Source organism: Urocitellus parryii, chromosome 11 (genome assembly GCF_045843805.1).
Source record: "Urocitellus parryii isolate mUroPar1 chromosome 11, mUroPar1.hap1, whole genome shotgun sequence".
NCBI classification, from domain to species: domain Eukaryota; kingdom Metazoa; phylum Chordata; class Mammalia; order Rodentia; family Sciuridae; genus Urocitellus; species Urocitellus parryii.
The window spans coordinates 84,415,387-84,441,178 of record NC_135541.1 but is presented as its reverse complement, the minus strand read 5'-3'; the positions used below and the strand labels follow the sequence as shown (position 1 = coordinate 84,441,178).

At 38.9% G+C, this 25,792-nt stretch overlaps 1 protein-coding gene across 3 annotated transcripts in view; it reads right to left on the bottom strand.

The window, feature by feature from the left end:
- The window catches only part of Cdc14a (cell division cycle 14A), a 161,029-nt gene extending 142,806 nt beyond the window's left edge, over positions 1 to 18,223 (bottom strand). For 2 of the 3 annotated variants that reach the window (XM_026379405.2, XM_026379404.2), the window contains exons 1-2: positions 17,720 to 18,223; positions 16,858 to 16,948 (exon numbers count right to left, since the gene is read on the bottom strand). In XM_026379405.2, the coding sequence (XP_026235190.1) occupies positions 16,858 to 16,948; positions 17,720 to 17,768 (140 nt within the window). In that variant the 5' untranslated portion in view covers positions 17,769 to 18,223. Of the gene's footprint in view, positions 1 to 16,857; positions 16,949 to 17,160; positions 17,249 to 17,719 lie in introns of those variants that run through there. The other variant, XM_026379406.2, reaches the window with a different exon arrangement.
- Positions 18,224 to 25,792: the final 7,569 nt, after the last annotated feature.

Here is a 25,792-nt window from a genome sequence, read left to right as displayed (position 1 = left end):
GTTCATAGATAGGCAAAATTAATATTGTTAAAATGGTCATACTACCAAAAGTAAAACAGAGATTACACATAATCCCCCTCAAAAGACCAATGACATTCTTCACAGAATTAGAAAAAACAGTCCTAAAAATCATTTGAAAAATAGCCAAAGCAATTCTAAGCAAAAACAAACAAACAAACAACAATGCTGGAAGCATCACAATAACTGACTTCAAATTATACTACAGAGCTATAGTAACAAAACCTGCATGGCACAGGCATTAAAACAGACACACAGACCAAGGCTACAGAATAAAAGACACAGAGACAAACCCACGCAGATACAGTCATCTAATCCTTGAAAAAGATGCTGAAAACATGTACTGGAAAAAAAGATAGCCTTTTTTAAAAATGGTGCTGGGAAAACTGGTTATCCATATGTGAAAGAATGAAACTAGGCCCTGTGTCTCATCCCACACAAAAATCAACTCAAGATGGATTAAAGACCTAGGAATTAGACCAGAAGAAAATGTAGGGTCAACACAGGCACAAGCAACAACTTGTTGTTGAGCTTTTTTTTTTTTTCAATAGGACCTCTAAAGCTCAGGAAATAATGCCAAGAGTTAATAAATGGGATGGCACCAAATTAAAAAGCTTCTGCACAGCAAAGGGAACAATTAGGAATGTGAAGAGAGAAACTACAGAATGGGAGAAAATCTTCACTAGCTACTCTCTTCACAGAGGATTAATATCCAGAATATATGAAGAATTCAAAAACAATACAAAAAAACCCTCAAATAACTCAGTTAATAAATGGACAATAAACTAAACAGATATTTCTCAAAAGAAGAAATACAAATGGCCAACAAATATATGAAAAAAAAATGTTCAACATCATTAACAATTAGGGAAAAACAAAGCAAAAAACTACACTGGGATTTCACCTCACACCAGTCATCAAGAATACAAACAGTAAATGCTGGAGAGGATGTGGAGAAAGGAACACTTTTACACTATTGGTGGGATTGTGAATTAGTACAACCACTAATGAAATCAGTATGGAGGCTCCTCAAAAAACTCAGCTATACCATTCCTTTGTACTTATCCTAAAGAATTAAAGACATGCCAGGTGCAGTAGTACATGCTTGTAATCCCAGTGGTTTAGGAGGCTAGGGCCGAAAGATCAAAAATTCAAGGTCTGCCTCAGCACCTTAGGGAAGCCCTAAACAACTGAGTCAGATCCTGTCTCAAAACAAAAATCAGAAAGGGCTGGGAATGTGGCTCAGTGATTAAGCACCCCGGTACAAAAACAAAAACAAAATTAAAGTCATCATACCATAGTGACGCAAGCATACCCATATTTATACCAGCACAATTCACAATAGCCAAACTATAGAACCAGCCTAGACATCCATCAATGGATGAATGAATAAAGAAAGTGTAGTATAGGTACACAATGGAGTTTTATTCAGCCATAAAGAAAAATGAAATGATGTCATTTGCAGGAAAATGGATAGAACTTGAAACCATTATGTTAAGCAAAATAAGTCAAACCTGGAGGGTCAAGGGTCATATGTTCTCTCTCATGTGGAAGTTGGAGAGAAAAATGAAAAGAAAGGTGGGTGTGGTGCAATATCATAAAAACTGAAGAGAAATTAGTATAGGAAAGGGACCCAGGAGAAGGAAAGGGGAAATAATACTGGGGAATGATATTGGCCAATATCATTATATTGTGTACATGTGTGAATATGTAACAACAAATCCCACCATTACGTACAACCATAAAGTACCAATAAAAAATATGGAAAAAAATAAAATGGGTTCAAAAGCCACATGGAGCTAAAGGTTACAGACCTGGGCAATGTGAAACACTAATGAATCACACTGACAAAGATGAAAAGATAAGATAAGAACAAAAATAACTACAAAACACTAAAGAAATTGCCACATACCAGGAAAAAGGTATAGGTCAAATGTTTCAAGACAATATATTTCCCCTTCAAGGGCTCACATACTTCCCAAAGTAAGACTGGGACTTGGTCATTTTTATCACCTTTTGTTCAAAAAATGTCATATATCTAAAAAGTCAGGTTGGGACCTAGAATGGAGATAATAGAAAAAAAGGGAGAAGATCTAGTCCCCTTTCTGCTGTCCCTCAAAGAGCAGGCTGATATAAGAACAGGTTGTTATCCAAAGATAGCTGCAGTAAAGATGTCACAGCTCTTTGTTGGCCATAGCCCAAGAAGTGTGGACTTAGCCCTCACATCCCACAAAGAGGGAGAAAAGCTTCAAGTCATATTAAGAAATTCAGTCAGAAACTTTGCAAAGCCAAGAGCAAGTTAGGGAAGTCTTCAAAAGTCAGAACTGTCACAGACAATATATAAAGTGAACAAACTATATCTTAAGGTTATTTGATATATTCTTTCTTCATAAGAATATTTAGCCAGGCACACTGGCACATGCCTATAATCCCAGCATGTTGGGAAGCTCACACAGGAAGATTGCAAGTTCAAAGCTGGAATCAGAAACCTAGGAAGTCCCTAAGTAACTAAATGAGACCCTGTCTCAAAATAAAAAAATAAAGAGCTAAGGATGTGGCTTAGTGGTAAAGCACCCCTGGGTTAAATCCCCAGTACAAAAAATAAATTGTATTTATAATAATATAGTTTTATGAATTAATTCTGTAGAGCTAAATACACATCTGAAAATACCATGGTCATTGCAAAACTTGTGACAGCTGCTCACACCAGGCTTAGTTTATCACTAACTTCAATATAATAAAATGCCATGAACAGAGAGACATCTTCCAATAACATACTTCTTTGTAAGAATCCTCTTCAGCAGAGTAGGGAAAAATAGAAACACATAGATAATCTAGACCATTAAGCAGAAGGAAATACCAAAATTTAAAAAAAAAACAATTGATAATTAATTAAAAATAATTCAAATATGTTAGAGTATCAAATATGAATTTAGGTTGGGCTGGGGAATGTGGCTCAAGCAGTAGCACGCTCGCCTGGCTTGCGTGGGGCACTAGGTTCGATCCTCAGCACCACATAAAATAAAAAGATGTTGTGTCCACCAAAAACTGACAAATAAATATTTAAAAAATTCTCTCTCTCTCTCTCTCTCTCTCTCTCTCTCTCTCTCTCTCTCTCTCAAAAAAAAACAAAATATATGAATTTACACAACTTGGAATGAAGACAGGAGAATGAACAGGTTGGATTCAGGGTAGGAGAGGAGACAGAGAAGGTTATCAGCCTGGGGACAGTGAAGACAGAGAAGAAACGGCAGAGATAAACCTAGTTCATGACACTAGATGGTGTCTTCTCCATTCCACCAACTCCCAGGAAAAGCCACAGCCAACCAAGAACTCCACTTTGTCTTGATGAAAGGGAGGGGTATTCTGGTCTCATTTGGAAGGAAAAACATGGATATGTTGTTTTATTATTTCAGGGTACCCTCATCTCCAAATGAAAGAATGAGTGAACAAATTAATCCAACTACCTATATTTCCTTCAACAAGGTTGACAAATTATGGGCCAATAATTAGAATGAAATTCAGAAAGTAGTAAGTGAAAGTCAATCTGTCTTTTATTTAATAAGTATAAACAACTAAAATAAAATTCTTTCCTGTTTTGACAGCAAAGATATTCAAAGAACCGGAACATCTGGAGTCCTGCAAAAGGAGGAAGAAGGAGAAGAAGGAGGGCCACCTCTTAATGGGGAGGACAGAGAAAGGGGAGCTCAAGCACCAGACCCCATATTTACCAGGTTCACCCACTGCCCACAGTTCTGGTCCTGCTGCTGTTGGGAAAAAGAAAGGCTCAGTCTAGAAGCCTCTGTATGCCCAACACATCCAACTCTTCTCACAAAATTTGTTAAGTTTATGGATTATTATTATTTTGTCTTTGGTTTCTTTTCCTAATAAACTACAAATTAAGTGAGTCCCTTTCCCAGAGGAATTGTTGTTTGAAGCACTGCTACATATACCGTTCTACATATTAGAAGCTTTATGTGAAAAAAATTCAACTTCTCAGCAAAAAGATAAGCTACATTCCAAGAATTACCCTTTCATTCAATAAAATTTATGACCATCTATTCTGAGCAAGACACTGTATGTTAACATTAACCAAAGGATGCTTGTAATACCAAAAAAGAAAAACTGCTTTAAAAATAGGGTGACCACTTGGGAAGCTAAGGCAGAAGGATTATAAGTTCAAGGCTAGTCTGAAAATTTAGCAGACCCTGTCTCAAAATAAACTTAAAAGGCTGAGGATGTAGCTCAGTGACATAGTACTTGCCTAGTACATGTAAGACCCTAGGTCAAATCCATAGTACTATCAAAAAAAAATAGGATGAAAAATTCTACAATATCATCATAAGCCATGTCAATCCTTTATTTTTTTTCTATTACTACTGACATTTTTTGTCTATTCATATGCTCATTCAACATCTACTGAAGAAGTTAAAGATCTACTGCAAAGTTAAAGATGTTATTACAGAGAGATATTTGCTAAAATAGTAATATCCCCCAAAATACACTGAGATCACATGTGCATGTGTGTGTGTGTGTGTGTGTGTGTGTGTGTGTGTGTAATAGAGAGAGAGAGAAATTTTGTTTTGGTAAAGTTAATCAGTACTGCCACTGTGCTATACAAACCAAATAAAGTCTATCTTATTACTAGAATATTATCAGTACTTCTCCAGTCAGATGATAAAGCTACTATATGTGGCTAAAACTCAGTGATAAGAATTTGAAAAGGTCCTAGGTTGCATAGTGAGCACTAACCTGAGTTGGCGTTTTTCTCAAGTCCTGTGGCATAACCACCCACAATCACACTGATGCCACCAACCCCGGGAAGATGGGTGAACATCTAACCAACTTCCCAGCACCCACACCAATGTACACAGAACTAAAGACCCCTGGGAGCCACGGGGTTCCAGTCCCAAAGTGGTTAACCTGTGTGCCTGGCTGTGTCTCAGTCTTGCTGGGACTCCACGTTCTCATCTATCAACAAATTAGATGAATTAGATGAATTAGTATCCACTGAATTAGATGGCTTCTAAAGCTCTTCCCACTATTCAAGTCATACCACGTATCATACTTCTAGCTTATTTATGTGTAAGTATGTCTGAGAGGTTCTGTCACTGCAGTTACCACTCAGGAGAAATAAATGCAACCGTTCCAGTGCTCCTCAAGGCTACTCACCCTATTTGATGCCATCTTTCCTCTCAATATTTTAGGTCTGGGTAGAGGAGGAACTTCCCTCAGAATATCTCCCTGGGAAAGGGAGAACACAGCTTTCTCCCTGAAATTCACCATGCTTTCTGGATAGCTGGGGAACAAACCCATCGAATAGAAAGCAGTCTTATATATTAGAAATGTAACATCACTAGTATGTACTCAGCTGCTTAATGTTGACATTTGTTGAAATTGTAAAGGAAGGAGAGGAACCTCTTTATTGACTCTCTCTCCTGTTCCTTGATGCATCACCTAGATTTTTAGGAAGGTCCAGGCACAAGATCCTGAGTGTAAGGAGGCTCTCTCCACTTAGCACCTTCTTACCCCCAGACACAGCAAGATCATGCAAGCCTTCAGCAGCTGCATCTGTAAAATGGGTGCATGCTGCCACTCTGCCATGGAGTCAAACAAGAAAATAGATGGTACCAAGGAACCTTCCAACATCCAGGTCTGTAATTCTGTGACTTCCCTATTTGGAGCAAGTTAATTAATAAAAATCCCCTTCAAGACTCAGATTAATGTAAATGAAGGAACTTCTTCAGGAATGCACCAGCAAGATTAATATTCACTCCCACAGGAACATTCTCAACCAGAGTTAAGTAACCTGATTATTCAAAGGCAGGTACTGAAGGCAAGAGGGCTCTGCAGACAATATATGTTTTGCTCAGGCAGAAAACAGAGTGATGATTGACCCCCCAGTACATAAAAGGCTAATCCCCACATTTCATACAGCAGTTAAGGTCTGAAAGGGAAATACTGACTCTAAAACCTGTGGCAATGACTTACCCGCTAAGCACTTGGAATTAAAACCAAAACACTTGACCTTGCCTTCTAGACCCCTGGGTGTCCCTACCATATCTCTTTGAGGCCTCAATTCACACTATGTCCCTAGTAAGCTTCAGACATGGGAATTTACTTGTTAGCTCCTGCCCTCAGGCCTTTAGCACATGCCTGGCCTAGTTAATGCCTACTCATCCTTCAGATCTCAGCCCCAAACACACTTCCTCAAGTAATGCTTTTCTGCATTTTTCTGGCAACATGTAAAACAGTGGATGTGTAACCGATGTGATTCTGCAATCTGTATACAGGGTAAAAATGGGAGTTCATAACCCACTTGAATCAAATGTGTGAAATATGATATGTCAAGAACTATGTAATGTTTTGAACAACCAGCAATAAAAATTAAAAAAAAAAAAGTAATGCTTTTCTGATCCTCATCCCATTCCCTCTTCCTCCTGGACCTTGCCCCTTCCACACATACCCCACAGGGTCCCTTGTTGTGGGCTTTCAAAGAATAGAAGGATATTTTACTAATGTCTTCCCTATGGACTTTTATAAACTCCATGAGAAGAAGCTGGGTTAAAATTTGCTCACCATCCTATCCCTAGCACCTGGCACAGAGAAGACTGAGTCAATAAAATGAAAGATTGTGACATGGTTGGTTCATTTGTAAAAATACTTCCTTCTTCCATTCTAATTGCTGGAAACTGTACACCAGTTTAGTGTGAGGAAGGGCATTACATATCACATTTTATAAACTTTGGGTACAAACCTAGATGAAAGAGCCAAAAGTGACCTTCAAAGAAGACCTAAACGGAAGAGGCAGTAAAGGGCTGAGAATAGAATAGCGAGATCATCCATCCCTCTCATATGCAGAAAAGTTAGATACCTCCCCAGGCCTCCCCCTGGAGTCACATCTTCATTGCTGGCTTGTTCCAAAGGGGGTCTGATGCAGAAAGTAAAGTAACCCAATCCAGAAAGACTCATCTCAATGATTCATCACCCCCAACTCCTATTTTTCTTAAGAGTCCCTTCAATTATGTCTAAGAGTTTTACTGAGATCAAATCACCTTAAGACTTTGTTTTTGGGTTTTCTAGAGATGCAGACAGTCTGCCAGTAGGGCCTGTGGGACATGCACAGCAGGGCACTAGTGAAAGGGTCCAGCAGAATGGGAAGGCACTGTACCACAAGTCCACCACACCCAGCTTCCCAGAAGAGACCTTGTATGCTGCCTTCTTTATCTCACACTTACCAAAACACCTAAAAATATTTTTAACAATTCTGATTAATTCTGCTGCTGAGAATCAATAATTTGACTACTGAGACTAATGAAGATGCTGTATTGATTCCATACTCCCTTAAAACATGGAGAAATGTATAAAATAAGAAATCAGTTATTCAAGGATCCCAATTTAGAAATCTCACTAATCTGAAATATAAGTGAATTTGAATCATAAGTAGGTCAAAAACAAAGTCGGATTGTTTTCTCTAAAGCCAGCCACACCAAACATGCTTGCCCTTTAGCTATGTTTTTAAGCGAGTGCCAGTCTCAGTGTATTTAGTCTTATTTCATACCCAATGTTAATAAAATGATATCTGGTTTCTACGCCTATGGTGTGTGAGAATCATCAGCAGATCACAGAGTGGAAACAGAAGATAGTGGCTGGGATGTTCAAACCGATGTAAAAATCTAACTCAACAGCAAGCAGCACCAAGAAAGTGCTGAACTCATAAAAGTAAATCATCAATAAAAATTGACCAAATAGGTTAAAACCATTAAGAGAGACAAGATATTTAGCAAACTGGAGCCATCTGGCACATCAGCAAAGAGCCCTTTATTCCTTTGAAACCCCTAAAACTGAATTACAATGAAATTGGTTAGTCAATGTATTCTTAATGATAGAGTTTGAATATTACAGAAAAGAACTAAATCATGACAGGTAAATTCTTTAAGAAGGATAAAACAGGGGCTGGGGCTGTAGTACAATGGCAGATCACTTGCCTAACATGCAGGAGGCACTGGGTTCGATCCTCAGCACCACATAAAAATATAAACAAATAAAATAAAGCCCTGCTGTCCATATACAACAACAAAATTTTTTTTTTAAATAGAAGAGGAAAAAAACATATTCACTTTAGAAAGGTCTAAAGCTCTTAAACTTCAAATGTAATTTTCAAGGCTGGGTATGAGCTCAGTGATAGAGCCCTTGCCTTAGCATTCCTGAGGCTTCAAGTTTGATTCCCAACACCACCAAAAAAAAAAAAAAAAAAAAGTAATATCAATTCCATCTGTAGAAGTTGGCTTGCTGAAATCACATTCCAGGCAAAGGTAAATAAGTGTTTTACTAGATCATATTGATCAAGAAGACCAAATTTGAAACAAATCACCTTTTCTGGTTCCAAAAGGAAATTAATAACCAAAGAAGCCCAAACTGGCAAATTCTTGGATGCAAATTCTTTGATTCATCAATAGGATGTGAACATGGTTAAGATAAAATTAATAAATTAATAAAAAAGAACCATTTTATTTAAAAAACAGTTCACACAAACTTTTCTTATAAAGGAATTCCCTTTATAAATAAATATGAACATTTAACAGATGTTTCTAAATTCTCAAGGATTAGAAATATTACATAATTTCTACAAATAGAGCAATATTTTTGATGGATCTTATTCAACATATAATTCTTTGGTGGTCCTGAAAGTTTTGGTTAAACAAAAGAAAAAAAAAACTTTTTATTTAAGTAAATTAAAACTAAAAACTTACAAAAAAAATTTATTTAAAAAAATGGATTCCACAATTAAGTGTAGAAAGCCCAATTAATCAACAAGCCAGAAAGGAACTTGAGGTCAGCTATCCTGTCTACCTCCCCAGATTTTAAATAAGTAAATATCTAAATATCCAAGGTAGGCATTGTCTATTTGCTACTTAAAGATCACAAAAGAGGGGCTGGGGTTGTGGCTCAGTGGCAGAGCACTCACCTTGCACGTGTGAGGCCCTGGGTTCGATCCTCAGCACCACATAAAAATATATTTTTAAAAAAATAAACTGTATAAAAAAAAGAATATACTCTTTAAAAAAAATTACAAAAGATAAAGACTTCATTATAATGACCCCCACTTTTGACTTCCTGTTTCCCATCCAACAAAACAGAAGAGCAAATAGGTATAGTTCCTCTTCCTGATTTATACTTCACCTACTTAAACCTGTCACTTTCTCCCCAGCACACAAGCCAGAAACTTTACACTCACCTCCACTTCCTCCTTCCCACCCTCATCTAGTCAGTCCTAAATCTAATCAATCTATGGTTTCTAGCTTCTCTCCCCATGTGGCCTTTCTGTTCTTATTGCTACAACCAAACTCCAATCCTGCCACAGCCTCACTGATAACCACCTGCCAGCTATGGCAGTACTGGTCCCATGCAGAGCCCTGATCAGTCCCTGCCACTCATATGTAAGTAGAACTGACTGATACCCAAAGGGTTCCCCTCGATCCAGCCCATCCTTAACCTGCAACTTCTCTCTATTTAAATAATACACCTCACCTAACAGAATCTTGCTATTTCCAAACACACATTTTTATGTCTTTTCTCATGACTCTGCCTGAAAGCTCTTCTTTCCTTTCCTTCCTTTCATAATCCTTCACTCACTTGAATTTCTTCAGCACCATCGTCTATGGTTAGCACTGTGCTAGGCAAATGGATACAATAGTGAGCAGAAACTGGTCCTACTGGTCCTCACAGAGATCATAAAATGTCCTCTTTGCTTTTTACACACCCTTGAACCACTGATTCAAACACCACTCTGTGAAATCTTTAATGCCCAGGTCTTCCTTTCTTGGACTCCTAACATATATATATATATATATCTACAGCTCTGGGCATATATTGCTCTACAGTCTACATGTCTACTTCCTGCTTTATTTACACGTGCATCTCCAAAGCATTAGCACACTGTTCTGCATGAAAACCTATCCCATCTAAATATTAGTTTTGTGTATGCCAATTTTCAATCACAAGTTTCAATGCTGTATTTGTCCCATAAAAATATGTTGAGTCTTTTTTTTTTCCTTTTTTTAACACAAAGGTGTTTTGAGCTGTGGCTAAGTAAAAGTCATTTACTTTGGCCTTAGGAATGTGTTTATGAACTTACAAATGAGAACATCTGATGTCTTAGGAATCTACTTCAAACAAAATAATGAAGCCGCCCTGTGGTGACCTGGCACAGAAAGCACTTGGAGGCAGACAGCTCCCCATTGGGCTGGTGCAGCCCACTTGGATCACTCTCTCTGGCTGAAAAAACTGAACAATTTATCATTATGAAGATTACAGACTGGCTACATATCATAAATGCCCAAGAGGTCAACACAGAGAGTATTAAAATAAATCAATATTATTATATTTAAATGAATCAATATCTAGAAAATAAAACTTCTCTCTAGTGGATCATAGAATTAAGAATTGAGGGCTGGGGTTATAGCCTAGCATGTGTAAGGCATTGGTTTCGATTCTCATCACCACATAAAAATAAATAAAATAAATGTCCATCAACAACTAAAAAAAAGGGGGGGTCTGGGGGTGTGGCTCAAGTGGTAGCATGCTTGCCTGGCATGCGTGGGACACTGGGTTCGATCCTCAACACCACATTAAAAAAAAAAAATGCCTGTGTCCATTGAAAAATAAATAAATAAATAAATAAATATTAAAAATTCAAAAAAAGAAAAAGAAAAAAGAATTGAGGGTTAGGGATATAGTTCAGTGGTAGAGTGCTTGCCTAAAATACACAAGACCTTGGGTTCGATCCCTAACAGAATGAAAAGAAAAAATGATTGTGGATGTATACAGATAACTCTAATTCCTCATAATATATAAATAGGTATATGCCTAAAACTCAGTTGTTAAGAACAGAAGATACAAAAAGTAGGCCTGAACAATACTAGGTTAATTTTATAAGGTAAGGATGGAAGGAAGGAAGATAGTACAACCTACCATCTTTTAAAAACCAGTTTTCTAGACTCTTAGGAGGAATCCTTATATCTTCAGTTACACCAGTTAAGAAGCAAGAACAGATCACCAGATAGCCTACAAAAGCAAATTTCACAAGCTTATAAAAACTGGGCTTCTTTTGTTTTCACATGTTCTGCTAATATTCAATAATAACTCAATTTTTCCCCTCTCTTCTTGGCAGTGCACTGAAAGGAGAAAAAAAACAAAATCATATGTACAAAAAGGAATTACAAACAAAAAGAACTTTTAATTACCAAGATATATCTTGGGAATGACTGAGATATAGCTTGTGCACATGCTGTCAGGGACACACTTCTCTCTAAAGCTATCATCACCCAAATTAGGGTATTGCTTAGGGCATTGCTAAGTTGCTGAGGCTGGCTTTGAACTTGTAGTCATGCTACCTCAGTCTGGTTAATTTTAGAAGGTTAGGATAGAAGGAAGGAAGGTGGTAGGACAGCTGGGAACTTGCTGGAAACCTATGAACATGGACTGCAGGGCAGTCATTCTGTCGACTGAACTCCAGCTCTGCCACTTACTACCTCAGTGATTGGAAAATAGACTTAGTCTCTCTGGGCCTCAGTTAGTTCATTTGTAGAGAGGCGATGACAACAGTACCTGGCTGAAACAGTACCCATGGTGAAATTTGTCCTGAATCCAATCAAATCTCCCCTTCTTCCTATATCACAGCAATTCATAATAAGAACTAAGATAATAAATGATGATCCTACATCTCTATAAGATCATGTATGTGTATGTGTGCATGAACTTCAATGACATCCTACTTCCCATTAGACTGTCCTGCTACCTATTAAACTTTAACTTAAAATGGAAAAACCAGACGGTTTTCTTCTCACTTACATATAACCTAAATACTCACTCCTATGAGTATTTCCAGGCAAGAGAAGTTTTCCTATACTTAAAGATGCCTTATAATCACATTTTAACTCAAACCTATGCAACCGATGAGATAAAAGAAATCATTCTTAGCCAGGTGATGAGGCACAAACTTATAATCCCAACAGACCGGGAGGCTGAGGTAGCATGACTACAAGTTCAAAGCCAGCCTCAGCAACTTAGCAATGCCCTAAGCAACTCGTAAGACCCTATCTCAAAAAAATAAAAAAAAATTAAAAAATAAAAATAAAAAGGGCTGAAACTGTGGCTCAGTGTTAATTGACCATTGATTCAATCCCTGGTACCAAAAAGAAAAGAAAGTAAAAAGAAAAGAAAAAGAAAGGAAGGAAGAAATTGTTCTTTTATTAATTATTCATCCAACATCTCTGAATGGCCACACACAGTGGTGCATGCCTATAATCCCAAAAGATTGAAGCAGGAAAATCACGAGTTCAAGGCCAGCCTCAGCAACTTAGTAAGGTCCTAAGCAACTTGGCAAGAGACCCTGTCTCAAAATAAAATATTAAAAGGGCTGGGGATGTGGAACAGTGGTTAAGCACCCCTGGGTTCAATCACTGTTACAAAAAAAAAAAAAAAAGATTTCTGGATGTAGTTATACCAGACTGCTTTAATAAAGTTTAAATGAAAACTGATTATTTAAATCTTTCATTTATCTATTTAGTCCTTATTAGAAGTTGTTCATTCTTGACATGCTACAATACTTGGTGAATTTCTTGGAGTCATTTTAGAAACTCCTTAAAATCCAGTTCCCAGAGTAGCTCCATAAAGAGTTCTTTTCTGCACTTTGAATTCCTTTCCTTTGCAAACCCAGAGAGAGAATAAATGAAATTGACAAGGCTGAAAATGATGACCCCAGTCCCTACCCTCACAGCAAACTGGCTTTCCATGACATTAACACCTACCCCACACCAGAGATGACCATTAAGAGGGGTACACAAAGGTTGTAACAATTAACATATTTAATTTCAATAATTCTTGGGCCAAAATAAAAAATAAAGTGAGCCACATTATTAAAAGTAAGCCTGTATTTGGATTACAGGGCCCAATTCCAACACCAAAGATTTAGCCTTTCTGAAGAGTTGTGCATTTTTTGTAGCTTAATCAAACACAGATAAATCTTCTTTGAAAGAGTCTCTTTTTATGGAACTATTTTTGTATCAAAGTTTGTTAACCTATACTGTTTTAACTTTGACTTGTGAAAGCATAACCTGGGGACAAAATATGAGTTTTTTATTATCCACATTTTATTAAAACTTTTATAATAATGAGGTAAATCCTGTTTAAAATCAAGCAGAAAATTAAAACTTTCATTCTAATAGCCTTTCCTCATGAGGCTGCTTTGTTAGTTACTCTACTGGCTTCTTAGAAGGTTGCCATGTCAATTAGAGTGCTATCATTCCTTTATAACTAAATAAACATCTGCACGAAACACAGCTATGTCCAGAGCAAATGCAGCCTAAATATGTAAAGAGCCCACTTAATAGTTTCTAAGATGATAATTTAGCCAAAAAGGCAGCATTTTTTTTGAAACATTCAGCAAATAATTACAGACTTACAGAACTATATGAGCCTCTGTGTTTTAGTGCATATAAACAGACTCCTTACCTTAGGGACACACACATCATGATGTGACCACCAAGACCTCTCTCCCCCACAGAACTTTCTCCACAGACAGAACCCATGTTGCTACATGTCCTTCCAGAGGCTTACAGTCTCTCCCAGTCCTCACTTCCACAGAGAAGAGCTTAAGGGATAGATTCCACTGCGTCGGTACCTCTCTCCTTTCTCCCTCTCTCCTTCAGAGTTTTCCACCTCTCTTGGCTGCTTATTTCCAGTTCCTTCCCTTGTTCTTCCTGTGCAATACAGACCTTGATATCTTCCTTCCCTCCCCAGAAACTGCATCATTCTTACGATTTTATCATCTCAAGTTTGAAACTCCCAAATTTAAGTACTTCAAATGTACGCCATATTCAATGATGATGTGATTATTCCTTAAAATTTGTTCAATTCCATCTGACCAAGATGGAATGCTTGATTGTCTCACCAAAGCTGTCCTACTTCTTGTTTCAGTTAGTGGCACCTGCAGGCTTACCACCCAGGCTCTTAAAAACTTCTTTGACTCTTTTTCCTCAGCTTTCCACCAATCTGCCCACCAAATCTATTGCCAAGTCACATGGTTCTTCACCTTGGATATCCCAGAATTTTTCCATGTGGGCTCTTACTCCCTCTCTAATCTGTCTTAAATGATGCTGTCATATCAATTGTTTGAGAGAAGATGTGTCCTCTGGAACTATATGGTTTTGATTCAAATACCAGCTCTGCTACTTCTGTAACCTTGGGCAAGTTACCTAACTTCTCTGTCCTTTATTCTCATCAATGTACAACAGGATGGCAACAGCACCTGCCTCATAAAATTGTTGTGAAAACAAAATGAATTAATAGTTGTGGAGCACCTAAAACAGCATCTGGCACACTTTAAAAAACTCAGTAAATGTTTGCTATTATTTACGAATCCAGTTACACCATACCTGCCCAAAATTCTTAGGAGAGTCCCATGGTATTCCACCAGGGTTCCTCATCCAGACATTCAAGCTGTCCCCAATTGACCTCTCAGTTTCATATTCCACATCTCCCCATGTGACCTGTATACACACCAGGCAAAGCGGAGGACAGACTGTTCCCCAGAGCACACGACCTGAGTCTCCCTCCTCATCCTTGCATGCTCTCCTCTTTCTCTTCTCATGTTCCTGCCTGTTAAAACACTGTCCATCCTCTAAGCCAGCCTTAACTCCACCATAAAGCCTTTTCTGAACCCCTCCACAAAATGCACCCACCTTCCTGTGAATGCCTCCTAGCATGGGGGTTATCTCTCTCAGGGCAGTTTTCTTTCCTATACCTCTAACTGCAGTCCTATTACTCGCCTCTTGGCTTGGAGCTCCTTGAAGGTACCATGTGCATTCATCCTTGTTTTGCTCTCTGCACCACCTTGCACAGTGTAATACGTTGGGATAATGATAAAGATGGGTTGTGGATGATCAGAACCACAGCCACTGCTGTGACAAGAGAGAGCAAGTCCAGACTAGGACAAGTACACACTGTGTCAGACTGGGTCCTCATCATTTCAAATGATATCCAAACTCACAAAATAAACCAAATAGCCTCTCTAACAAGTCTTTCCTTACAAGATACCAGAAAAAAGGTAAAATAGGTACAAAAAGGAATATAATTTGTAGCTAGCCCTATTATAAAACACCAACATTAAAATCACAAAAAAAAAATTGTCCTCATCTATCAACATTAGAATTCAAAAGCATTTTACATTGCATTTAGTTGGCTAAGTGTAATTTTCTGCTAGATCCACCGCCTAGCAATCCCAAGAGAAGTGACTCAGACTTCAATGACTGGAGCTTGTTCAATGACATATTAACAACCTCTGGCACGTTAGTCACTGCAGATCTGAATATAGTGGAACATACAAAGTCCCTACCCTCAGATTCACAAGAGGTCCCTAACCCCTAAACTCACAGAAGAAAAGCTATACAATGCCCAACAACAGAGTGACCACTAAGTAAACATTGCTGGCAGTGACATCATCCAGGTACACAGGGTCAGGGAGAAGGCTGTGCAGAACTCCATGCTGTCTAGGAGCAGAGCTGTAATTTGACACCAGGGATTCGACCTCTCTGCCTCAGCAACTCTGGGCTTTCATGAGCAATAGCAAAGGGCTCTTTCATTCCCACTCTCACTTCAGCCATTCAAGAAGCATCCTCCTCCCAGCACCACTAAGAGAAATGTCCTGAAGACATCAGTTTCAAGAACCCCTATGACAAAGTGACAATTAAAGATTGTTTTCCCTCAAATAAAAGATAGCTCTTGAAGGTCCAGAACACTCATTCTGCTGGTACCCAAAAATCCTGAGGCAGAATTGCCAATATCTTTTTTAATAGACAAGTCCTAGGAAGCTTATTATGGCTCATTTAACTATGTTCATTCAAGTGCACATTCAGTTAAGATAACAAAAAAGTGAAATTCAGTGTTTAAATTAGAATACAATAGGCTCCTCTGATGATATACTGATACCTTTAATAAAAGTACCTAACCAAGTCAATTCAGCCTTCTTATTCCTTATTGCCTACTGCTTTTATTGAATATTTATCTCCTTTCAATTAATTTTTTACTAAGCCTAAAGCATTAAAATAACTTTTTCTGTAGACCAATGGTCACAGAAGACAGTTTCCTATTCTTATACTCTTCAAATCCTAACCCATGGATGAAAAGTAGCCAAAGAAAGTAAAAGAACACTCCTATACAACCTTCTTCAAAGGCAAAGAAAATAATACCATGAAGTTCAGGGAACCTAAGTAAAATAACTCAATCAGTAATCCGTCATACAGGTAAAATCTCATAGAACTTGGATACAACTCCCTGCAGCTCATGTTGTCCCACTTTCTGAAAACAAGCTACACAAACAAAACCACTTACAGTTCACAGAAACCTTGTAAACTGCAAAGCTTAAGCACAATATGCAAACTGCCCTGTACCCTGTGGGTGCCCCATAAATACTTGGCAACTGATTCACAGGCCAATTACAAAGTCTGTCAAGGATAGAGTATGTGACTTTCTGGTCCCACCTGGGCAGTGTCAGGAATCTATAGTGGTTGGTTGTTGTGTGGGTAGAAAGAATTAATATACACAGAAGTCTAAAAAGGTCTGAGATGTGAACAAGTTCAAATAATGTTACTTTTCCCTGTAATTCTTCCCAAAGACCTGAGCCAAAAAAAGAAAAGAAAAACCCTGATATTGTTACCTGCACCATTAGGGAAGAAGTGAATAAAACTGCCATAAATGTGCATAGTGTCTCATTATCTAAGAGCCAACAAGCTAAACTGTTGAAAGGGGTAAAGGTGGGGGGAAACAATAGAAACTTACTTTTCATAGACCAGCTCCTCATCGATGGAGAAATAGTGGGTATTTACTGTGCTTTTTGGTCTATTCCTTAAAGTAGCAAAATATAATCGATCTGAAAGACAAGTTTAAAAGATAGAAGAAAACATATGAGAAGTAAGAAAGTGAGATGAAGGGTGTGATAATACACAAAAGTTCAAAAATAACAACTGCTACACATAATTTAAAGACCCCATTAACACGTGGGATTCTTGCAGAAACCTGATCTCTCCCAGAAAGCAGACTCAGACCCAATAGCATAATAGTTAAGAAAGGCAAGAAGAGGACCTGATGGAGAACCTCAGCTAGGGGCAGAGCGCGTTTCAGGCCTGCGGGTGTAGACAGGAGCTGCGGGTACCCGCAAAACTGGAGATGCAAGTTTGGTTCCGAAATCTTCAGACCTCAGCAGCTGCGTAAGGGGAAGAGAAGCGAGCCTCTACCCTGCAGTTCTGCACTTCAAGAAGAGGAAGACAGGAGAGATCGAAGGGTGTGGTTGGGGGTGTCCCAAAAACGGAGGCCAGCCATGGCCCGGTAAAGGCAACCGAAAGGATTCACAGGAGCAAGTTCCCCACCAGCTGCTAAGTGGAAAAGACCCGGCAGAAGCCGGCGCTGTCCCATTACCAGGGAGCTGCAGAGGGAACGAGGGACGCAAGAAAGAGAAGCCGGAAGCAAGGGGTCCTCGGGGAAAGCAGAGTAGCAAGCAGGGACCATAGCGCGCGCAACAGCTGCAGGGCACTGAGGGGCCCGGGAGAAGCCCTGGACAGGGGTTGGGACAAAGGAGCAAGAAGTGAAGAGTTGTGGGGGTGGGGGTGGAAGGGTTGAAGGATGCGGGACGGCTGCTCCTCACCTTTCATGAACTCGCAAGCCCCGATTAGTTCCCCTGACTCCGCTGCCATCTTAAGCGAGATACGCTCGGGGGAGGGCTGGGTCGTGGCCAGCTGAGGTCACCCGCCCCCGGGGGCTTCCCCACTGCCCAGGAGCCGGGAAGCTCGCAGTCCCGAACACCGAGCCTGCCCGAGGGAGGCAGCAGGCGCCAAAAGCGGAGGTGGCTGCGGGGTCAGCGCGCCGGGCGCCCCGGGGACATTCCGTGGGGAACCCGAGCCCGCTCCGCGCGGGGCGCACACGCCCCGGGCTGTGGCCGCTCCGATTCGGATCCTGCTGCTGCTGCTGCTCTGCCGCCGCGCCTGGGAAACGCAGACCAGCTCTCACGGCCGGGCAAAGTCTTCCCCCGGCTCCCAAAGTGATCATGGAGGAGGAGACGTCTGGCCAGGATCGCGCCCGTGGCTACTCGTGCGGCAGCGGGCAGGACTCCGGTGCCCGCGGGCTGGCAGCAGCTGCTCCGGCTCCTCCTTTGCCACCTCCTTTCAGCAGCAACTCTTCCTCCCCCTCGGCCCGCCCCCAGACCTTCCTCCCCGCCCTCCTTCAGCCCCCTCCACTTTCACGGCTCCGCGGCCATCCCTTAAAGGGACAGCTCCGCTCCTTACTCGGAGCCGGCCCTGCGCTCCTGTTACCAGGCGCCTTGCGGGTCACTAGGAGCCAGTTGCTAAGGCTTTGTTGCCGTACACCAATTGCTGTACAGGAAACTGAGCCCTCGGCTCAGGGGAGCCGGGCGGGGCCTCCAGGCCTGAAACTTATGAATGAAACAGTGGGATTTGAGAGTGGATGTCACCAAGGGCGCTTTTGCGGCCTCACGGCAAGGATGACTTGGCCTCCTATCCTTTTCTGCACCTACTGTCTTCTCCACTGCAGATTTTCCTGTTTCTTTCATTCTCCTTTTCCTCGCCCACGTTCTTTTAAACTCCTGCATGCGCGCGCTTACACACACACACACACACACACACACACACACACTTAAAGCCCAGATCTTCTCTACCATCTACCTTACCTCTAGCTGACCTTCCGACCAACCCCCATCCACAACACTGAGGGGTCTGCGTCTTTATAAAAAAGCAAATCAAAAAGAAGCCCTATCTCCTAGCGCTTCCTTTACACATACTTGACTTTGATATAACTTGTGCTTTGTTCTCACTGGGGGGAAAAACATTCCCATCCGGTTCTCCACGTCCTCTTACTTGGGGCGCCACTATGAGCACAAAATCATCACAAAAGCTAAATCTTTGTATTGCTCTGGTCCGGGAAGGGGAGAGGAATTACATCTTTGGCCAGTCTGGGCGGAGAAAGAGGAGGGAAAAGGGACTCGTCCACAAGAGAAATTAACACAAAAGAAATTCTCAGCTAAAGCGCTGCGGAGAGGGGAGGGTTCCTCCCAAAGACGCCCTTGACTTGATCCTGTGAGGCTGTTCAAACTGTTTGAACAACTTTAATGCTAGGTATCCAATGAACATGCCTAATTAGTGGGCAGTCCTTTTCATACGAAAATGGCGCTACAGACTCACTATCAGAAGAGCATGCGCTCTGAGTGCTTTCTCCCGAAGCAGAAAGGAATTTGTGCCAGTCCTTTCCAGCGCAAAGGCTGTTTACCTCTGGAGAGCAAGGGGGCGCAGAAGTGAAGAGCAACTGACTGGGAGAGCTCTGAGGCCAGGGTGTGAAGCTCAACTCTGGTCTCAGACCCTTACCATGCTTTGCTGGTCTGCGAAAGAGAAACAGGCACAAAAACACTTTGATATTCAGAAAAAAATATTCAGACACTCTCTGAAATTCTAATCAAACATGTCCTTGTAAGATAAAAACAGAACCCACCCTAATATTCAAATCTTTAAGCCCAGAACCAGGTAAACCCGAAGAATCACCAGAGCACCAGAACATCTCAAAAGTTTTTAAAAGTGTGAAAGGCCTGAAAAGATGATTTGCAATGATTTGCAATGAGTGCTGAAGTGCAATCAACTAGCCAGGGCTCCAGAGTTCTAAAAAACAAAGCATCTCTCAAACATGTTGTGCAAATAGTTAGTTATATTTTGCCTGATGTTTACTCTTTCAATTCTTAGTGTCAACAATCATGTTGGCCAACTCATATGATTTTATTGACAAAATTCTAATTGAAAATCTTGAAAAACAAAGTGTATGAATCAAACAACTTTTTTTTATTTAAAAAGTTAAATAAATCCAGTGATGGCAATCTATTTCCAAAGTTGCTGATTTAAAATTCTTATGGAATCTATATTCACTTAAATTGTGTAAGAATTTTTCAAGTGAGTGTTGAGGAAAAGTGCATTACAAATGGAATTTGGGGACAGGGTATTGTTCAATGATAGAACATTTGCCTGGCATGCACAAGGCCCTGGGTTCAAGTTCAATCTTCAACTCCATACACACACACACAAAAAAAAAGCTGGAGTTCTCATTGAGTGCATAAATTTTTAATATCATAAATAGTCTCATGAAAAGAATGCCAAATCTACACTTCCAGAGAAGCCAATTCTATTTGAATACTCTCTTGGTATTTCTTTAAATGAATTTACGAAATCATTTTCTTTCTTTTTTTTTTAATTTTATTTATTTCTTAGTTTTAGGTGGACACAATATCTTTATTTATTTATATTTTTATGTGGTGCTGAGGATCGAACCCAGTGCCTCACGCATGCCAGGGGAGGGCACTACCACTTGAGCCACATCCCAAGCCCCGAAAGCATTTTCTTTCATATAATTTTCCTGCTTAGAAATTTTGGTCATGAGGAATGAATTGAGACCTATGAGATAGAAGTCCTTAAAATAAACTAAAATGAAATCTTTGGGTTTTTTTTTCTTTTGCATATTTACAATATGAATATTATAATGAAATTTTTGAAAGTAACAAGTCACTATAAATAATATTTGTTTTAATGTTACATTAAAGGAAAATAAATGTCAGTATGATAGATTCTCTCTAAACCAAAATCTTCTCAATGTAAGTGGCACACACACAAAAAAATTCTACAAGAAAAATATGAGATTGTGCACACACAGCACACATACATGCCAAGGTTCTAATGAGATCATAAAATACATTATTCTCTCAATTATCATGAGGTCAAAGTTCCTACTGGTTGTAGTTTCATAATAAAGGCATGCTTTTAGAGCTTATGGAGAAAGATAATGGAAGAAACTTCTAACTACCCAACTTCATGTAAATGTAAGGAACTGGGTTTCATTTTAAGCTACAATGAGGTGTATCACTTGTAAAAGAAGTACTAAGAGATTTAAGATGTTGCTCAACTGCAGAAAAAGAAGGAAATGTTACATGTAGAAATTTAGCAGGAAAGCACAGAAAATGTTTTTTGAGTTTTAAAACAACAACATGTAAGTTTAATGCAACCATTGTTCCAGTACTGCTAGAACATCCTGTAGCCCATGTTTGGGTGCTTGCAAACCCCTTAGGAAGCTCTACAGGAAGCAGCTCCAAATTATCAAACTCCTAATTCTTCCCCTTGAGGCTGTCCTGAAGGGTTCTAGTTACTGTTACACAAGACAACCTTTCAAAAATGCAATGTGGCTCCCTTGACTAACCCTTTCCATTAAAATACTCAGATTAACTTCCCCATGGTCTTCAACCTTCCTTATGTCATATGACTTCAAGCCTCCTCGATTCCCAGTCCAGTCTCTTCTCCAATTTGTTCAATTTCTTATAAAGGGTGTCCCAGAGCAGAATGTAGGGCACTGGTGACCTGGTGTGACCAGTTCTGAGATCAGAAAACATACTGATGGAAGACTTGAATGGAGGCAAAAGCAATAAACTAAGTTTAACAAAAAGTTTAGCTATAAGAAAAAAAAAAAAAAGAAATGTATTCTCTCTTTCTGGAAGAGGGCAAGGAAAAATGAGCTCAGGACAGTTAAAGCCCTAGACACCGAGGAGATTTCCATATTCTCTTCTTTTTAAATTATCATCATTTGTTGTTAGAATACATCATTAAAACATGCTTATTCAGTAGTGATAAGTTTAAGCAAGTAAAAGAAAATACAAAATATGTGATTTGAATTATTTCTAGAGATTAATTTCATATTAAGTATGACAAGAAGCAGTTAGAAATTCATACTGCTAAGTAATTTGAAAGTGTAATTAAAGTTGTTTAAATATTTTGATAATTTATTCCTTGTCTGATACAAAAACTAAATTTAAGGCAGCTTTTAGTAAAATACAGAGGGGCTGGGAATATCCCTCAGTGATAGAATACTTGCCTTAGCATGGGTAAAGATATGTGTTCAATCCGAAGCACCACAAAAATAAATTTTATGTATGTATATGTGTGTGTCTGTGTGTGTTATTACAGTAGAACCAGAATACTGAAAATATATGGATTGCGTGGGTCATAAAAGAGCTGCCCATGGGCTGGGGTTGTGGCTCAGTGGTAGCGAACTTGCCTAGCACATCTGAGGCACTGGATTCGATCCCCAGCACATTAAAAAACTAAACAAAATAAAGGTATTGTGTCTATCTACATCTAAAAATATTTTTTTAAAGGAGCTGCCCATATGCTAATACCTTGACCTAATCCAGCCAACTCTACATCACGCTAATGCTGTTTTAAAATTTCAGAACCAGAAAATCAGCTAGTTAGGATTTCAACAGACTCCATGGCACCCAAGGGATTAAGCAGTGGCTGGGCCTGAGCATATGGGTGAAGGGCCATGGATGAGTGCTCAGGACTTCTAGGAAATATTGGATTTTGAAAGATTATGTAGCAAAATAGAAGAAAAAGCAGGGGGGGGTGTAGAGAAACTGAGGTCCATAAAAGGTAATTAATGTTAAAAAGTCACATAGCTAGTTCATAGTAGAAATAAGACCATAATTCATGATTTGCTCTAATACCAACAATCTCTTTTGTTGTTATTTTGGTTTGGTTTTGGTATTTTTAATGGGGTATGGGGGTTTGAGATAGGATGTCACTACATTGCTCAGGCTGACCTCAAACCCCTGGACTTCAGTGATCCACCTGCCTTTACCTCCCAAGTGCCAGAATTACTGGCATGTACATCACTCTGACAATCTTTTCTTATTTTTTTCCTAATTTATCTATATTACATGATTTAGCCTATAAATTCTTACATTTTTGAGGTTATAAAATTTCAAACAATAACACATAGCCTAATATCTATAAATAATTTCTTCAAAATATTTAGAGAAAATACTGAAATAATTTAAGCTCAAAGTGAAACAACAGAGGATACTGCATTATCTGCCACTGCTATTATTGTCATTTGGCTTCTACAAAAATTTGAATCATATGCACAAGGCCCTGGGTTCCATACCCAGCAGATCACCCATGGCCAGAGTAGTCAATAATTAGCCAGTTTGCTACCTTTTTCAAATAGGCTAGCAACTCAGTGAATTTTTTTATTTCATACAATTTATGTATCTGTTTATTTGCCTTTCCTATTCTCTCTACAGAAGAAATAAAGAGCTGAATTTTTTCTGCAAAAATATATAAAATATCCTGCACTGCTCCTCACCCACCATCACCATTTCCTCAACTATGACAACCCCCACAACCATCACCTTGCTAAGAAATATCAGTAGTGAGTTACATACATATTGCAATCTCAAGGTTTGAATATGCATCCCAAAAGCACCATAATACATATCTCTATATATTTATATCAGGAAAATAATAACAGTTAATAGTTGTTGTTTTTTAAACCAAGCACAGCAATTTATATCTCAGTTTTCACACATCAGTTGAATTTATGTGAATCAGCTGGATACATAAATCACTTCCTTTATAGCCTGGAGCCGTGGGAAAGATAACTGGATTTATAAGTGCAAACCCAAGTTTCAGGGGTTTTCAGCTTCCTCTGTTATTAAATAGGGATTGTAACAATTTCTAACTCACAGGAATAACAGCAGGATTTAATGATAGTGTGGTACTGAGATGCAAGAGTATTACAGATATTTGTTATTAATATTAAAGCATAGATTTAAGAAATGCAAATCTATTTCCAAAATCTAATTTTCACAATTCTCAAATGAGTACACCTATTTGGATCTAGGTATTAGTAACTTACTCCTAGCTAACAAAATAAGTCCAATAACATATACTTACAGAGAAGGTTTTTTTAATCAACTGAAGACAACTCCACAGGTTATAAGTTAATGTCATCTTTCATTTCTGATTGCCTCTGACAGGTTCTTCAGATATAATGGGGCCAAAAACCCCATTCAAGCATTCTCAGTGGATTCCTAAATTCCCTTGTTCTGGCTATGTTCCTTCTCTTGTTCTGTTCCAGAAGCTTGGAACACAAATGTTATTCCCTGCAGTTTCCATGGTGACCCTTGATGCACCTTTGGAACACTATATTTTCTGGTATAGTAACAAAAATTTGCCATTTCTTTTCTTTTTACAGAAAACAAAATTTTTAACAAACTAACAGGAGACCTTTGGTTTCCACTTTTCCAATCAAAAATACTATGTTATTATTGAACAGATTCCTGATGGTAGTTCTTGTTACTAATAACACCAATAATTATATTGATTCCCATTCTGGGAAACCTTTGCCTCCCATTCTGGGAAACCTTTGCCTCCCATGTAAGAAGTCTATGTTATTCTTCCAATTATGCCTAAAGTATAATTTTATTTGCTGATGTAGAATAACAGCCAAATTAATAATGTGACATGCAAAAACTAACTTCTGCTTATCTTAAAATACATTATATGTGCATTTTTAGGTGAAATATTACTCCAGACTTGTTTAATTTAACATAACATCAATATACATTTTGTTTACATCAATGCATTCATTCAGCAAATTTTTTAAAAAATTTTTATTGTATATGACACAATATCTTTATTTTATTCATTTATTTTTATAAGGTGCTGAGGATCCAACCAGGTGTCTCACACATGCCAGGCAAGTGCTCTACCAATGAGCCACAACCTCCCGCCTCTCATTCAGCAAATATTTGTCTACCATTCGCCTGGCACTGTGCTGGGTGATAGGAGAGGCAGAGCTCCTATTCTTAAGGAATTTACATTCTGGAAAGGACTGAAGATGAGCAGTTGGTTTCTGAAAGCAAGATCCACCATACGGTAGAGTACAAAGCACCAAGGAGATTTTGTGAGGCTCAACAGTACCAGGAGTGAGTAGGGTAACCTCAAGGATCCATGTATAGACTTGAAGGTTGAATAGATGTTAGTCAGATGGAAGTAGTCAGGTTGCTGAGTGAGCAAGGTGGCAGGGGAGGATGGGAGGAAAGAAACATAAAGAGGGAGTCCAAACTGAAGAAACAGTTAGGCACATGGGCTAGGAAACAGTAGAAAAGCTAGTTCAGGATCTGAAGTAGGTCCATTTGACTCCAGCACATATAGAAAATGAAAGGAGACGAAGAAAGGATCTTGGTGAATTAGGCTAAAAATTTGGACTTTAACCAAAGGGCAATGGACACCAATATGAAATATATTAAAAGGAAAAAGTCTTGTCGGGTAGGGAGTTAAAACTCTCCATAGTACTGAGGATAGAACCTGGGGTCTCATGAATGCTGGGGAACTGCTTTACCACTGATCTACAATCGAACCCTTAAACTTGTAAATGGATTGGAGGCCAAGTCATTAATTCCCCAAAGAAGCAGAATTATATCAAGAATTTAGACTAAACCTACTTAATAGGATCTTTCATTCTTTCTTTTTACCTATGAGCATTAAAATGACAAAAGACAACTTGGCCAATTTTTGTAGAACATAATTAATGGCATAAAGAGTTATCTAACATTTGTGAAATTTAACTTGCATGTATAGGAAATAAAAGTACATAAAACCACATGCATTCCTTCTAAATTGTGACTGATTTTAATAAAAGGACTCTAGGTAAACAGAAAATTCAGGAATTATACTTTATTAAAATATTTTAATTAACAAAAGTAATTTGGGATATGTAAGGAGTTAATTTCTGAAGCACAGTTTAAAATAAAATATTTTAGGGACTGTAGGTGTAGAGTATATGCTTGGTAGAGTATATGCCTGGCAGGTGTTGGTCCTAGATATACTCTCTAGCA